General features: G+C 43.0%; 1 protein-coding gene across 17 annotated transcripts in view; it reads left to right on the forward strand.

The window, feature by feature from the left end:
* Window positions 1-823, forward strand: part of CFI (complement factor I) — a 63,898-nt gene extending 63,075 nt beyond the window's left edge. For all 17 annotated transcript variants that reach the window (XM_070611721.1, XM_070611719.1, XM_070611726.1 and 14 more), the window contains one exon: window positions 409-823. In XM_070611721.1, the coding sequence (XP_070467822.1) occupies window positions 409-626 (218 nt within the window). In that variant the 3' untranslated portion in view covers window positions 627-823. The remainder of the gene's footprint in view (window positions 1-408) is intronic.
* The last annotated feature ends 13,896 nt before the right edge of the window (window positions 824-14,719 follow it).

Here is a 14,719-nt window from a genome sequence, read left to right on the forward strand (position 1 = left end):
TGATGATACTTAACTCACAGGCTTGTGTTAAGGACTGAAACAATGAATGACTAGTAGATATCAAGCAGTCAATAAGCACTAGGAGTTGCTATTATTCTCCCTCTTGGCATCTGATGCTACTTCCAGATGGCAATCTCATCACAGTATATACTTGCATTAAGCAGAGAAGGCAGGGAGAGCACTTGCTAAATGTGGAGAATGAACAGAAGACAAAGTATTCCCCAGCCTGCATCTCTACTGCTCCAGGGGCTGGGGAGCCTGGGAGGGTGAGCTCATGGTGTTTCCTGTCAGGAGAGCGTGAGGGAGCTCAGGTCCTCACATACGCTGGTGGAAGAGCAGGAAGTCAGCATGGCGGCCTTGACAGATGGAAGTAAATGTGTGGTTTTCTTTTCCCTTTGTGTTTCTCAGGTACAGTGGACGGTTCCATCGATGCCTGTAAAGGGGACTCTGGAGGTCCTTTAGTCTGTCAGGATGCCAACAATGTGACTTATGTTTGGGGTGTCGTGAGTTGGGGTGAAAAGTGTGGAAGACCAGACTTTCCAGGCGTTTACACCAAAGTGGCCAATTATTTTGACTGGATCAGCCACCACGTGGGAAGGTCTCTTATTTCTCAGCATAACGTATAAAAACTGTGATCTTTCTCTTCTTTCTGCTCATTTTCTCTCAGGAGTTCTGTTGAAGTTGAAATGATACTGCATAATTAGTACTTCTCTAGGAAAAAAGACAAAGCCAATCTTACTGGATATCTTTAAAGGTCTCTACAGTTTATACCATGTTGGCATTTTGCTGTATAATTCTCAAATAAATATTATCGTCAAGCATACATATTTTATTCATTAGAAAATGTAGCTAAATGATCTCTTCATACAGGAGTGGTGTACTGACTGCTAAAAGGTGTAGCTAGTTGAAGGATACTGGATTCCCAGAAGCCTACGTTCAAACCCCAGCTCTACTAATTGCTTGGCTCTGGGCAATTTATTATCTTCTTTGTGTCTCATTTTCTATCTTTAAAGCGGAAACATTTGAGCAAATGAGATTACATTCTTACGAAATCTTTGGCATGGTACCTGTCACAGGAAAATCACTCACCTCACAGCTCTTGTCCTATTTCTCTGCTTCTTGAAGTATTAAAAGTTCTTGAAAAATTCACCTTTCCTTTCTCATTTCACAAGTTGTCCTTGACCCTCTCTCTACTCCCCTCATGGATGCTGCAGCACCACGGTTGAGCTCCGCAGTGTGGCCTCCCAGCCGCTTCCCCGTCCTCATCCCCCTGCCCCAGCAGCAGCGGCACAGGCCACCCCGCAGGGCATCAGGTTCTGCCCGCCGCTGCCTCCCTGGCTGCTGGTCTCACCCTCCTTCCCGCCTCTGCCTTCTGGTCACTTCTCTCACTTGGCACTTTCCCAGGTGAGCTTGTCTGGACTCAGCTTTAAATCCCATCCGATTACTCACAAATCTGCATTTCCAGTGCTGACCTGTCCTAGAACTCCAGACCAGTGTGTCTCACTCAGCACTTAACATCTCCATCTGCATATCTAATAGCATTTCAAAGAAACATGGCCAACCCACAACTCTTTTTTAAAAAATTTATTTTGTTTATGGCAGTAACATTGGATTATACCATTATATAACTTTCAGATGTACATTGTAATATATTTTGAACTCTGCATGGATTACATCATGTTCACCACCCAAAGACTAATTTCAATCCATCACCACACACGTGTGCCTAATCACTCCTTTTGCACTCCTCCCTCCTCCCTAGTCCCCCTCCCCCACCGCGTAACCACTAATCCAATCTCTGTTGCTATGTGTTTATCATTGTTTTTATCTTCTGCTTATGAGTGTATTCATACGGTATTTGACTTTCTCCCTCTGACTTACTTCACTTATCTTAATACCCTCAAGGTCCATCCATGTTGTCACAAATGGCTGGATTTCATCATTTCTTATGGCAGCGTAGTATTCCACTGTGTATGTATACCACATCTTCTTTATCCATTCATCCCTTGATGGGCACCTAGGTTGCTTCCAAATCTTGGCTATTGTGTATAATGCTGCAATGAACATAGGGGTGCGTGCAACCTCATGCATTTGTGTTTTCAAGTTCCCTGGATAAAGACCCAGCAGTGGGACAGCTGGATCATATGGTAGATCTATTCTTAATTTTCTGAGGAAACTCCATACTGTTTTCCATAGTGGCTGCACCAGTTTGCACTCCCACCAGCAGTGGATGAGGGTTCCCTTCTCTCCAAACTTCTCCAACACTTATTGTTTCCTGTCTTGTTAATTATAGCCATTCTGACTGGAGTGAGGTGATATCTCCTTGTAGTTTTGATTTGCATTTCCCTGATAGTTAATGATGTTGAACATCTTTTCATGTGCCTGTTGGCCATTTGTATATCTTCTTTGGAGAAATGTCTGTTCAGATCTTTTGCCCATTTTTTAATTGGTTTGTTGGTTTTTTTGTTGTTGAGCTGTATGAGTTCTTTCTATATTTTATGGATATTAACCCCTTATCTGATATCTGCTTTGCAAATATCTTCTCCCAATTGTTAGGTTGTCTTTTCATCTTGTTGATGGTTTCCTTTACTATGCAGAAGCTTTTCAGTTCGATGTAGTCCCATTTGTTTATTTTTTCTATTGTTTCCCTTGCCCGGTCAGACATGGTATTTGAAAAATATGCTGCTAAAACCAAAGTCAAAGAGCGTACTTCCTGTGTTTTCTTCTAGAAGTTTCATGGTTTCAGGTCTTACATTCGAGTCTTTAATCCATTTTGAGTTAATTTTTGTGTGTGGTATAAGATAATGATCTACTTTCATTCTTTTGCAAGTGGCTGTCCAGTTTTCCCAACACCATTTATCGAAGAGACTCTCCTTTCTCCATTGTATGTTCTTGGCTCCTTTGTCAAAAATCAGCTGTCCATATATGTGTGGATTTATTTCTGGGCTCTTGATTCTATTCCATTGATCTGTGTGTCTGTTTTTGTACTGGTACCATGCTGTTTTGGTTACTATAGCTTTGTAGTATATTTTGAAATCAGGGAGTGTGATACCTCCAGCTTTGCTCTTTTTCCTCAGGATTCCTTTGGCTAATTCAGGGTCTTTTGTTGTTCCATATAAATTTTAGGATTCTTTGTTCTATTTCTGTGGAAAATGTTGTTGGAACTTTGATAAGGATTGCATTGAATCTATAGATTGCTTTAGGAAGTATGGACAGTTTAACTATATTAATACTTCCAATCCAAGAGCATGGAATACCTTTCCACTTCTTTGTGTCTTCTTCAATTTCTTTCTTTTTTTTTTTTTTGAGGAAGATTAGCCCTGAGCTAACTACTGCCAGTCCTCTTCTTTTTGCTGAGGAAGCCTGGCCCTGAGCTAACATCTGTGCCCATCTTCTTCTACTTTATATGTGGGACGCCTACCACAGCATGGCGTGCCAAGCGGTGCCATGTCCACACCTGGGATCCGAACCGGCGAGCCCCAGGCCGCCAAGAAGCAGAACATGCAAACTTAACTGCTGTGCCACTGGGCCGGCCCCTTCAATTTCTTTCAGCAATGTTTTATAGTTTTCAGTATACAGATCTTTCACCTCTTTGGTTAAGTTTATTCCTAGGTATTTTATTCTCTTTGTTGCAATTGTAAATGGGATTGTATTCTTAATTTCTCTTTCTGCTACTTCATTGTTAGTGTATAGAAATGCAACTGATTTTTGTATGTTGATTTTGTATCCTGCAACTTTACTGTATTCATTTATTATTTCTAAAAGTTTTTTAGTGGCTTCTTTGGGGTTTTCTATATATAAAATCATGTCATCTGCAAATAGTGACAGTTTCACTTCTTCTTTTCCAATTTGGATGCCTTTTATTTCTTTTTATTGCCTGACTTCTCTGGCTAGGACTTCCAATACTATGTTAAATAAGAGTGGTGAAAGTGGGCATCCTTGTCTGGTTCCTGTTCTTAGAGGACTAGCTTTGAGTTTTTCTCCATTAAGAATGATATTAGCTGTGGGTTTGTCATATATGGCCTTTATTATGTTGAAGTATTTTCCTTCTATACTCATTTCATTTATAGAGTTTTTATCATAAATGGATGCTGTATCTTGTCAAATGCTTTCTCTGCATCTATTGAGATGATCTTGTGATGTTTATTCTTCATTTTGTAAATGTGGTGTATCACTTTGATTGATTTGCAGATCTTAAACCATCCCTACATCCCTGGAATGAATGCCCCCTTGATCATGATGTATGATCTTTTTAATGTATTGTAGTATTTGATTTGCTAGTATATTGTTGAGGATTTTTGCATCGATGTTCATCAGTGATATTGGCCTGTAATTTTCTTTTTTTGTGTTGTCTTTGTCTGGTTTTGGTATCAGGATAATGTTGGCCTCATAGAATGAGTTAGGAAGCCTCCCCTCCTCTTCAATTTTTTGGAAGAGTCTGAGAAGGAGAGGTATTAAGTCTTCTTTGAATGTTTGGTAGAATTCACCAGGGAAGCCATCTGGTCCTGGACTTTTTTTGGGCGGGGGGAGGTTTTTGATTACTGTTTTGATCTCCTTACTGGTGATTGGTCTATTCAAATTCTCTCTTTCTTCTTGATTCTGTTTTGGAAGGTTGTATGAGTCTAAGAATTTATCCATTTCTTATGGATTATCCAATTTGTTGGCGTATAGCTTTTCATAGTATTCTCTTATAATCATTTGTATTTCTGAGGTGTCCATTGTAATTTATCCTCTTTCATTTCTGATTTTATTTATTTGAGCCTTCTGTCATTTTTTTCTTGGTAAGTCTAGCTAAAAGTTTGTCAATTTTGTTTACATTTCAAAGAACTAGCTCTTGGTTTCATTGATTTTTTCTATTTTATTTTTTAGGCTCTATTTCATTTATTTCTGCTCTGATTTTTATTATTTCATTCCTTCTGCTGATTTTGGGCTCTGTTTATTATTGTTTTTCCAGTTCCTTTAGGTGCACTGTTAGATTGTGTATTTGGGATTTTTCTTGTTTGTTCAGATAGGCCTGAATTGCTATAAACTTCCCTCTTAGAACCACTTTTGCTGTATCCCATAGATTTTGGCATGTCATATTTTCATTTTCATTTGTCTCCAGGTATTTTTTTATTTCTCCTTTGATTTCTTCATTGACCCAATTGTTGTTCAGCAGCATTTTGTTTAATCTCCACATTTTTGTGGCTTTTCTGATTTTCTTCCTGTAGTTGATTTCTAGTTTCATACCTTTGTGGTCAGAAAAGATGCTTGGTATTATTTCGATCTTCTTAAATTTATTGAGACTTGTTTTGTGGCCTAATATATAATCAATCCTGGAGAAAGTTACATGTCCATTTGAAAAGAATGTATATTCTTTAGTTTGGGGATAGAATGTTCTATATATATCTACTAAGTCCATCTGGTCAAATGTGTCATTTAAGGCCAATGTTTCCTTATTGATCTTCTGTTTGGATGATCTATCCATTGGTGTAAGTGGAGTGTTAAAGTCCCCTACTATTATTGTGTTACTGTTTATTTCTCCTTTTATGTCTGTTAATAATTACTTTATATATTTAGGTGCTCCTATATTGGGTGCATATGTATTTACAAGTGTTCTATCCTCTTGTTGGACTGTGTTTTTTATCATTATGTCGTGCCCTTCTTTGTCTCTTGTTACAGTTTTTGTTTTAAAGTCTGTTTTGTCTGATATAAGTATTGCTACCCCAGATTTCTTTTCATTGCCGTTTGTATAGAGTATATTTTTCCATCCTTTCACTTTCAGTTTGTGAGCATCTTTAGGTCTGAAGTGTGTGTCTTGTATGCAGCATATGTATTGGTCTTGTTTTTTTTATCCCATTGGTCACCCTATGCCTTTTGATTAGAGCATTTAGTGCATTGACATTTAAAGTAGCTATTGATAAATATGTATTTATTGCCAGTTTGTTACTTTTTTTCTGGGTGTTTTAGTAGTTCTTCTCTGTTCCTTTCTTCTTCTCTTGCTCTCTTCCCTTGTGGTTTGATGACTTTCTTTAGTAATATGTTTGATTTCCTTTCTCTTACTTTTGTTTATTTATTATAGGTTTCGGGTTTGTGATTACCATGAGGTTCATATATAATATTCTAAGTACATAGCAATCTATATTGAGTTGATAGTCTCTTTAGTGTGACCTCTTTCTAAAAGCTCTACTTTTTTACTCCCTTCCTTCCACATTTTATGTTTTCTAAATCATATCTAATCTCTTACTTTGTGTGTGTCTATCCATCACCCTCTTATCATTGAAATAGATAATTTTAGTATTTTTGTCTTTTAACCTTCATATTATCTTCACAGGTGGTTGATCTGCTACCTTTACTGTATTTTTGCCTTTACCAGTGATTTTACTGCCTGTTTTTTTTTTTGTTTTTTTTTTTTATAACTTTCTTATTCCTATTTGTTGTCTTCTCTTTCCCACTTAAATAAGTGCTTTCAGAATTTCTTGTAGAACTGGTTTCTTGGTGATAAACTCCTTTAATTTTTGCCTGTCTGGGAAATTCTTTATCTCTCCTTCCTTTATGAATGTTAACCTTTCTGGATAGAATATTCTTGCTGTAGGTTTTTTCCTTTCAGCACTTTAAATATGTCATGCCACTCTCTCCTAGCCTATAGGGTTTTGGCTGAGAAGTCTGCCGATAGCCTTATGGGCTTTCCTTTTTAGGTCATTTGTTGCCTTTCTCTTGCAGCTTTTAGGATTCTCTGTCCTTAATTTTGGACATTTTAATTATAATGTGTCTTGCTTTTGGCCTCTTTGGGTTCATCTTGCTTGGTGCTCTCTGTGCTTCCTGTACTTGGATGTTTGTCTCCTTCCTTAGGTTAGGAAAGTTTTCAGCTATTATTTCTTCAAATAGATTCTCTGACCCTTTGTCTCTCTCTCTCTCCTTCAGGGACACCTACAATATGAATGTTAGTGTGCTTGATATTGTCCCAGAATTCCCTTAGATTGTTCTCATTCTTTTTAATTCTTTTTTCTTTTATCTCTTCAGCTTGGGTGATTTCCTCTAGTCTTTCATCCAGCTTGCTGATCTGTTCTTCTGTATCATCTACTCTGCCATTGAGTGCCTCTAGTGAATTTTTAATTTCCAGTATTGTATTCTTCAGTTCTGATTGGTTCTCTTTTATACTTTCCAATTCTTTGTTGATGTTCTCACTGTGTTCATCTAGTCTTCTCCCAAGATCAGTGAGCATCCTTATGAGTTTTTGCTTGAACTCTTTGTCAGGTAGATTGCTCATTTCTGTTTCATTTAGTTCTTTTTCTGGGGTTTGTCCTGTTCCCTTGCTTGGAATGTATTCCTTTGCCTCCTCATTATGCCTCTTTCTCTGTGCTTATATCTATGTATTAGGTGAGTCATCTATGTCCCCTGATCTTGGAGAAGTGGCCTTATGTAACAGACACCTTTTGAGGTCCAGCAGTGTGCTTCCCTCTCACCACCAGTCCAGATGTTCCAGGAGTGACCCCTGTGTGGGCCACTTATGTCCTTCTGCTGCAGCAGGGTTGCTCTTACTGCAGGTACCCAGGGAGTCTAGGTTTTCCCTCCCTGGCCAACTGTTTGTAAATGGGGTTTGGGGAGCCCCAGCATAATTGGCTGCAATGTCTAATAGCACACTCCTGTTGCAGTCTTCCTATTAAATGAGTATACACCCAGTGTAGCTTGTTGCCAGGCTCAGGGGCTTACAGTTGCTATAGGCCTCAGGCCTGCAAGGCTGTTGTCAGCTCTCTTAGGATTGCAGCTGAGTGGGGCTGGCCCCAGGCACAGGAGCATCCAATTGTTTCAGGCTTTGGAAGGGAGGGCTGATCCCCTTTGTGGCTATTTGTGAAGCACAGGTCTTCTGCCACTGATAAGCACCCCCCCACCCAGGTCCACACACTGTCAACACAGCCCTGGTCCATGCACACTTCCCGACTCCCTGGAGCACACCCAGTTGCCCCACTGCAGAGGCCCCCACCTCTCCACCAATGCCCCCCCCCAACAGTTCACCTGGTCCTCACACCAGCCCTGCCCCATGTAGGCAGACAAACTTGCCCACCTATAGAGGATTGAGGCATCCAGTCTATGCAGGCCAACAAGTAACCAGAGGGCTTGCTGTTGAGTGACAATGGTCTCTAGGGCAGGCTGCCTGCCCTGGCTGAACTGTATTAAATCTGCACTCTAGTGGGTGTGGCAGACCCTTGGGCTAACGGGCAAGGGGAAGAACCCTAATGGCTTCTGCCACCATCTGTGTCAGCATGCCTATACTAGGTCACAACAATGGCTGCCACCAATGTCTCAGTCTCCGGAGATGTCTCACCTCTCACTGAGATGCACCCAGAGAGAGCCTACCAGGGGAGTCTCTTTTCACCAAAGGACTGTGCAGCTTTCCTTCTGGTCATTTTAGGTTGCTCTCTGAGATGGGTGAATTTGTGCATGGGCCCTTTAAGACCTGGCTTTTTTTTTCCAGATTGGCACCTGAGCTGACATCTGTTGCCAATCCTTTTCTTCTTCTCCTCCTCCCCAAAGCCCCCTGGTGCATAGTTGTGTATTCTAGTTGTGAGTGCCTCTGGTTGTGCTATGTGGGACACCACCACAGCATGGGTTGATGAGTGGCATCATGTCCATGCCTAGGATCTGAACCAGGGAAACCCTGGGCCACCAAAGTGGAGTGTGCAAACTTAACCACTCAGCCATGGGACCAGCCCCAAGAGCTGGCCTTATTCCACTTATGTCAATAGCTTTTCTGGGGGTATTCCCTGTTGTAGTTAATAGCCAGCAAAGCCAGATATTATGACCCTCATCTCAGTTATGCTGAGTCTGAAGGATGCTTATAGAGGTAACGTGCCCACGTTCAGGTCCCTGCTTCTCCAGTGAAGGCTGTGTACCTTCAGCTGGCTCCTGCCCGGCCAGCTATGAAGCTCCACAGCTTGCAAAGGTGGCTTTTTTCCTCTCCAGAAGGAATTTTCTGCCTCTACTGCCTCAATCAGGACTGTCCCTTGTTGTGGGGGTTCTTTTTATACAGTTTTCAGTTCTTTCTCTGGGGTAATTTACTAAGAATAGTTGTAACCTGGTTGTGTTTGTGGGAGGAGTGAGTTCAGAGTCTGCCTCTGCCACCATCTTGACAAGATCTCCAGCCCACAACTCTTGATCACCCTTCCTAAACCTGCATCTCCCACCATAGTAAATAGCACCACCATCCATTCGGGGCTCCCCCGTGGACCCAATGTACAGTAGGCACCCAGTCTCTATCACATGACCCTGCTTTAATCTCAGCATAGCACTTGTCATCACCCAACATATTCCATTTCCATTTGCCTACCCCTCCCCCCACAGTGCTCACCCTCCAACCACCCCCTGCCCCTCCACAATGGAAGACACAGGAGAAGAGAGACTTTGTCTGTCTTCCTTCCAACTGCATCCCTAGCCTTTGGTTCAAAGGAGCCAAAGAAGGAGCTCAATGCATACACTTTAGCTGCTTTTATTATATTTTTAAAGCACAGGTATCATCATCTTGAAGATAGAGGTATATTTTTCTCATAAATATTACCTTCAATACCTGGGATCCAGTTCTGGATAGACTCCAGTTGTTTTAATGAAAGAAATGGCCATTTCTGCATATATTTCAAAATCAGTTGCTGCCCAGATTTTTTTTCCTTTTTAAAAATTTTGGTAAAATATGCATAACAAAATTTTACCATTTTTACCATTTTGAAGTATACAGTTCAGTGGCATTAAGTACATTCACATTGTTGTGCAACCATCACCACCATCCATCTCCAGAAACTTTTCCCAAGCTGAAACTCTGCCCCTTAAACAGTGACTCCTCCTCCTGTTCCCATGCTGACCAGATTTTTTATTCATTTTGTCATTGAATGGCAGGGAGTTTTTGGTTACCTGTCGCTGTGTAAGAAAGAACCCAAAACTAGTGATTTAAATACAGTTGTTTATTATTTTGGTCATGCATTTGGGGATGGGCCAGGCTCAGCAGAGCAGTTCTTCCATCCTCTCATGCAGTTGACCTCAGACAGGGCCAGGGCAAGGGCCGTCTTGAAGGTGTCTTCACTCGCACATCTGCAGTCTGGGCTGGGAGGACTCACGCTGGGTTTCTTGAGATCTCCCTCTCTGTGGTCTCTCCACATGGCTCTCACCATGGCAATTCAGGGGCATCAGACTTCTTACAGAGCCCTGACATGTGTCCCAGCAGAACCTGAGTGGCCTTTTTCAACCAGCCTTGGAAGTCATTTAGCCTCACTCACATGACAGAGACCTGATCAAGTTCAAGAGGAGGAAATAGAATCCATCTCTTGATGGGAGGGATGTCAAAGAATTTGTGGCATGTTTTAAAACCAACACCTTGTCCTGATCCAGCAGACCTGGAAAGATATCTGTGCATGAGGTGAAAAGAGAATAGGACGAAGGGCGGCAAGCTGGGAAACCAGCATGTGATGCACCCTCAGCTGAGCTAGGAAGGAATGGCATCGCAGCCCCTCGACACACCAAGAAGTCTGAACAGTGACCTGGGACCTGGAGGCTTGGCAGCCAAGTGGGCCGGCGTTGGGGCCAGAAGAGTGAAGAGCCAGCTTCTCCATAGTGACTCCATGTGGCAGAGACCGGGAACAGCAGGAGTGGGACGATCTGACTCCAGGATTCCCCAGTTTAGAGGTCTGTGTGAGGGCTCCTCAGCGCAGACAACAGAAGCTAACCTCATTGGTTTACTGGAAGAATAGATTTATTCAAAGATATTATGTGGTTCACAGAATCTCCAGGAAAGCCAGAGGCGATGCATCTGGGAATAATGCTCAAAGATGGCGGTAAGAATCTCCATCAGAGACGCCCACCACCACGAGCTCGGGTCCCAGGCTCCATGCACAGCTTGTACTGCAGAGGCTGCGCACTGGACACTACCGCTGGACCCTGTGCCACTGCTGCTTCTGAGAGGCAGCAAGCTCGTTCCCGCAGGTGCTCAGTGAACAGAGCTCACCAGATGTGGAGCTCTGCAACCATCTTACATTTCACTCTGGCCTCAGAGCACACCGTCTTACAAGGGAGATGGGAAAATAAATTATAAAGCTGCACTTTGCCCCGTACAATGGTGTGGAAAACTCAAGGGAGACCCGTAGATCAGCCTGAAGTGTCAAAGAAGGCTTTCCCAGAGGGGAACTTAATCTGAACTATGGAAGAACTTTCCAGGAAGATGCAAATGCAAAGGCCCTGAAGCTCGAGGAGCCAATCACACAAGAGGATAGAGAGCCCTTCCATGTGACTAGAGCCCAGGGTGCAGCTGAGCAGCCAGAGAGGGAGGACAGGGCAGACTAAGACTGGATCCTGGGGGGCCGCTGAGAAGCCAGACACAAGGGCCGGCCAGACCAGGACTGGAGCCCAGGGGCCACTGAGGAGCCGGACACGAAGGACAGGCCAGACCAGGACTGGAGCCCCGGGGGCTGCTGGGGAGCCAGAGAGGGAGAACAGGCCAGACTAGAGAGGGCCTCATTCCAAAGAGCTGGCACACTGAGAGACTTGCAGAGTTCACACTGGAGGCATTAGGAAGATGTGCTGGAGGGGGTGAGATGGGCAGGGGAGATAGTTAAGAGACTATTGGAGCAATCCAAATGAAAAATGATGAGGGTAGAAACTAAAGCATGGCACTTTTAAAGAGGACGGCACTGATTCTAGGTATGTCAGGGAGTGAAACAGATGGCATCTGGGGATAGAATAGATGACAGGGCATTAGAGAGAGGGATATGAGTCTAGGGAAATTCCCAGGTTTTCTCTTGGATGATGAGGCGACTGGTGTTGCCACTGATTGCAGGTATGAAGGAAAGAGAGGAGCAGAAGCAGGTTTAGTTAGGGCTATTTTGAAGCTGTGGTGTCTGTATGGATCCAGGGAAGACGTATATAACATGAAGCCAAAAATCAACCAGAAGTTTGGAACTAGCCAGAAACCCTGTCTAGAGAAACCACACGCCTGGATTTATCCTGATGACCTAAAACCCTGCCATCTCACCTAAGCGGGTTCCTTTCCATCTTCTCCAGTGCTTCCTCTCTGTGTGCCAAATAATCCCACACTCTACCCAGGAAGATCACTGGAAAATCTCTCTCCCTGACTAGCATGGTCTGAATGTTTGTGTACCCCCAAAATTCATATGTTAAAATCCTAATGCTCAGTGTGACAGGATTAGGAAATGGGGTCTTTGGGAGGTGCTTAGGTCACAAGGGCAGAACCCCTGTGAGAGGGATTAGTGCCCTTATAAGACAGACCCGGAGATCCCTCACCTCTTCCACCATGTAAGGACACGGCGAGAAGTTGGCAGTCTGCAACCCGAAAGAGGGCCTTCACTGGAACCCAACCACACTGGCGCCCTGAGTTTGGACATCCAGCCTCCAGGACTGTGAGAAAGAAATGTCTGTCGTTTATAAGCCACCCAGTCTGTGGTATTTTGTTATAGTAGCCAGAACGGACTAAGACACTGATCAAATTTACCTGATGGTAGGCCTTCCCAAGAGGAGAGCCATTATCTTCAACACATCATGGAACCAGCCCATGCTCGCAGAGCTGGTGTGGGCATCTCTTGTCCTTCACTTTGTCCCCAGCTTGAAAGCTACTCATGCCACTGATTTTCTTAGGCAGAGGGTGGAACCTACCACATATTTCCCCTTAATTTGAGCCCCTTTTAGAAAATAACCTTCCAGCCTGGGCAAGGATTGATCTTTATGGCTGCAATTGTTTCCCCACATGGCATTTACTTTCATCCCAATAACACTGCTGAGGCCATTTGATGAAACACTGGAAAAGACTGAAAACTAGAAACTGCCCTTGATCATTTGTGTTTTATTGATTTTGTGTTATTTCAAATAACACAAAGGATTGCATAATATTCTAGTTTCCAAGCATTCTGAGTTAATATGTTACATTAAACTCAATAAACTTTGCATTCTTACTTCTGATTTCATCATGTTCCATGATGTCCATGTACAGTGAAGGGACCATTAGGGGTTTCCAGAAGGGATATCTTGACGGACTATGCTTATAACTGTACCGTGAAGATCTGTCTAGAAAATACAGCCCAACGTTAGCCACCTAGAAGATCCCATTCCAAGGCACAATCAGCACAAATATAGCATATTTTATAGTTTTGTAACTTTGTTTTGATAATCTTTACTATACTTGCTTTTCCCAATTCCTCTTCCTTTTTTTTCCTTCCTCTGATTACAACTGTGTTTTGTCCCCAGTACTCCACTAAAACTTCTCTTGTGAAGTTCACCAATAACCCCAAGTTATTAAATCCAGCAGTCAATATCCAGCCCTCACCTTCCTCCATGTCAGCGGTGATGGTTGGTCCTGCCTTAGACACCCGAGGGTATATGCACTCTCCTGCTGCATGCGCTGCTCCTTCTCAGGCTGCTTTGCTGGTTCTCAGTTCCCTGACCTCCTGAGACTTAGGCCTTGTTCTGCTTCTCTTCATACACCCACTCTTACAGGATCTCATCAAATCCCACAGCTTTCAAAGCCATTTCTATGCTGACAACTTCCAAATTTATGTCTAGTCCTTATCCCACCTCGGAACTGCAGACTCAGAACAAGCTTCTCAAACACAGTACGTCTGAAATTAATTTCCTAAATTTTCCCTCAAACCTGCTCCTTCCGCAACCCTCCCCATTTCAGTTAGTGAGAATGCTGCGTCCTTCCCATTGCTTAGGCCAAAACCTCAATGTGGTCCTTGATTCCTCTCTTCCCCCATACACCATATTCAATTCATCAGCAAATCCTGTTGGCTCTATCATCAAGTTACATCTAGAATATGACCACTTTCCACACCTTCACTGCTCCCTCCCTGGGCCCAGCCATAATTACGTCTTACTGAGTTTCTTACTGTTGGTGTTGTGATCCAACGTACACACCAGGATAGGCTGATGGCCACTCTGAGTTTATCATAACCAGCGTTTCAATATATACATAGCTTACATCTGTTAAACATACACAGGTGTTCTAGATAATGTAATCAGTGGATGCCAAGAATTCTTAGTGATTTCTCAAGGAGCCCTCCCTCGGCCTCTGTTTTGATATTATCATGTTTTTGCTGTGCTCGTATATTTTTAACTCGGAGCATGCAAGGCCTCTTAGGCAACGGCCCCTCCTGCTCCCAATATCGTGTCTCCATCTGTGCCCCCCGGGCAACTGTGCCTGGCTTAGGTTGCCTCCCCCTGGAGGTCTTACCCGTCATTGGCTAACCGGCCTTCTCACCTCCAGGTCACAGTTTGTTGGCAAGCCTTTTCCAGTGATTATTAACCCTTCCTGCATCAGGGGCGGCTACACTTACACCCTAACTGGCTTCCTAACTGGCTTCAGCTCCTACCCATGCACAGTCAAAGTACATATAAACAAATTAGCCATGTGCCAGCAGGAAAGACCTGGAAGACAGCTGTGGGTTTGCAACCAATAGTGTCTGTCACAATAATAATCAGTTTTGCTGATTAGATGAAAGCGTCCTATAAAGAAGGCTCTTTTCAAACATTAATGCTAACTATTAGGAAGAAAAGACGGAAGTGGGTCATCCAGAAGAAGTTAAATGATATGGTCCCTCAGGGATGGCTTCAGGGGCATGCATCCTGTGCAGATGTACAAGGCCCCGGACTCAGAAGGGTTCCACACTTGCTTTTATGTTCTCATGTCATCACCTTGAAATTCTTAATAATTTTTGAACAAAGGGACTTGCATTTTTATTTTGTACTG

Source organism: Equus przewalskii, chromosome 2 (assembly GCF_037783145.1).
Source record: "Equus przewalskii isolate Varuska chromosome 2, EquPr2, whole genome shotgun sequence".
Classification (NCBI taxonomy): domain Eukaryota; kingdom Metazoa; phylum Chordata; class Mammalia; order Perissodactyla; family Equidae; genus Equus; species Equus przewalskii.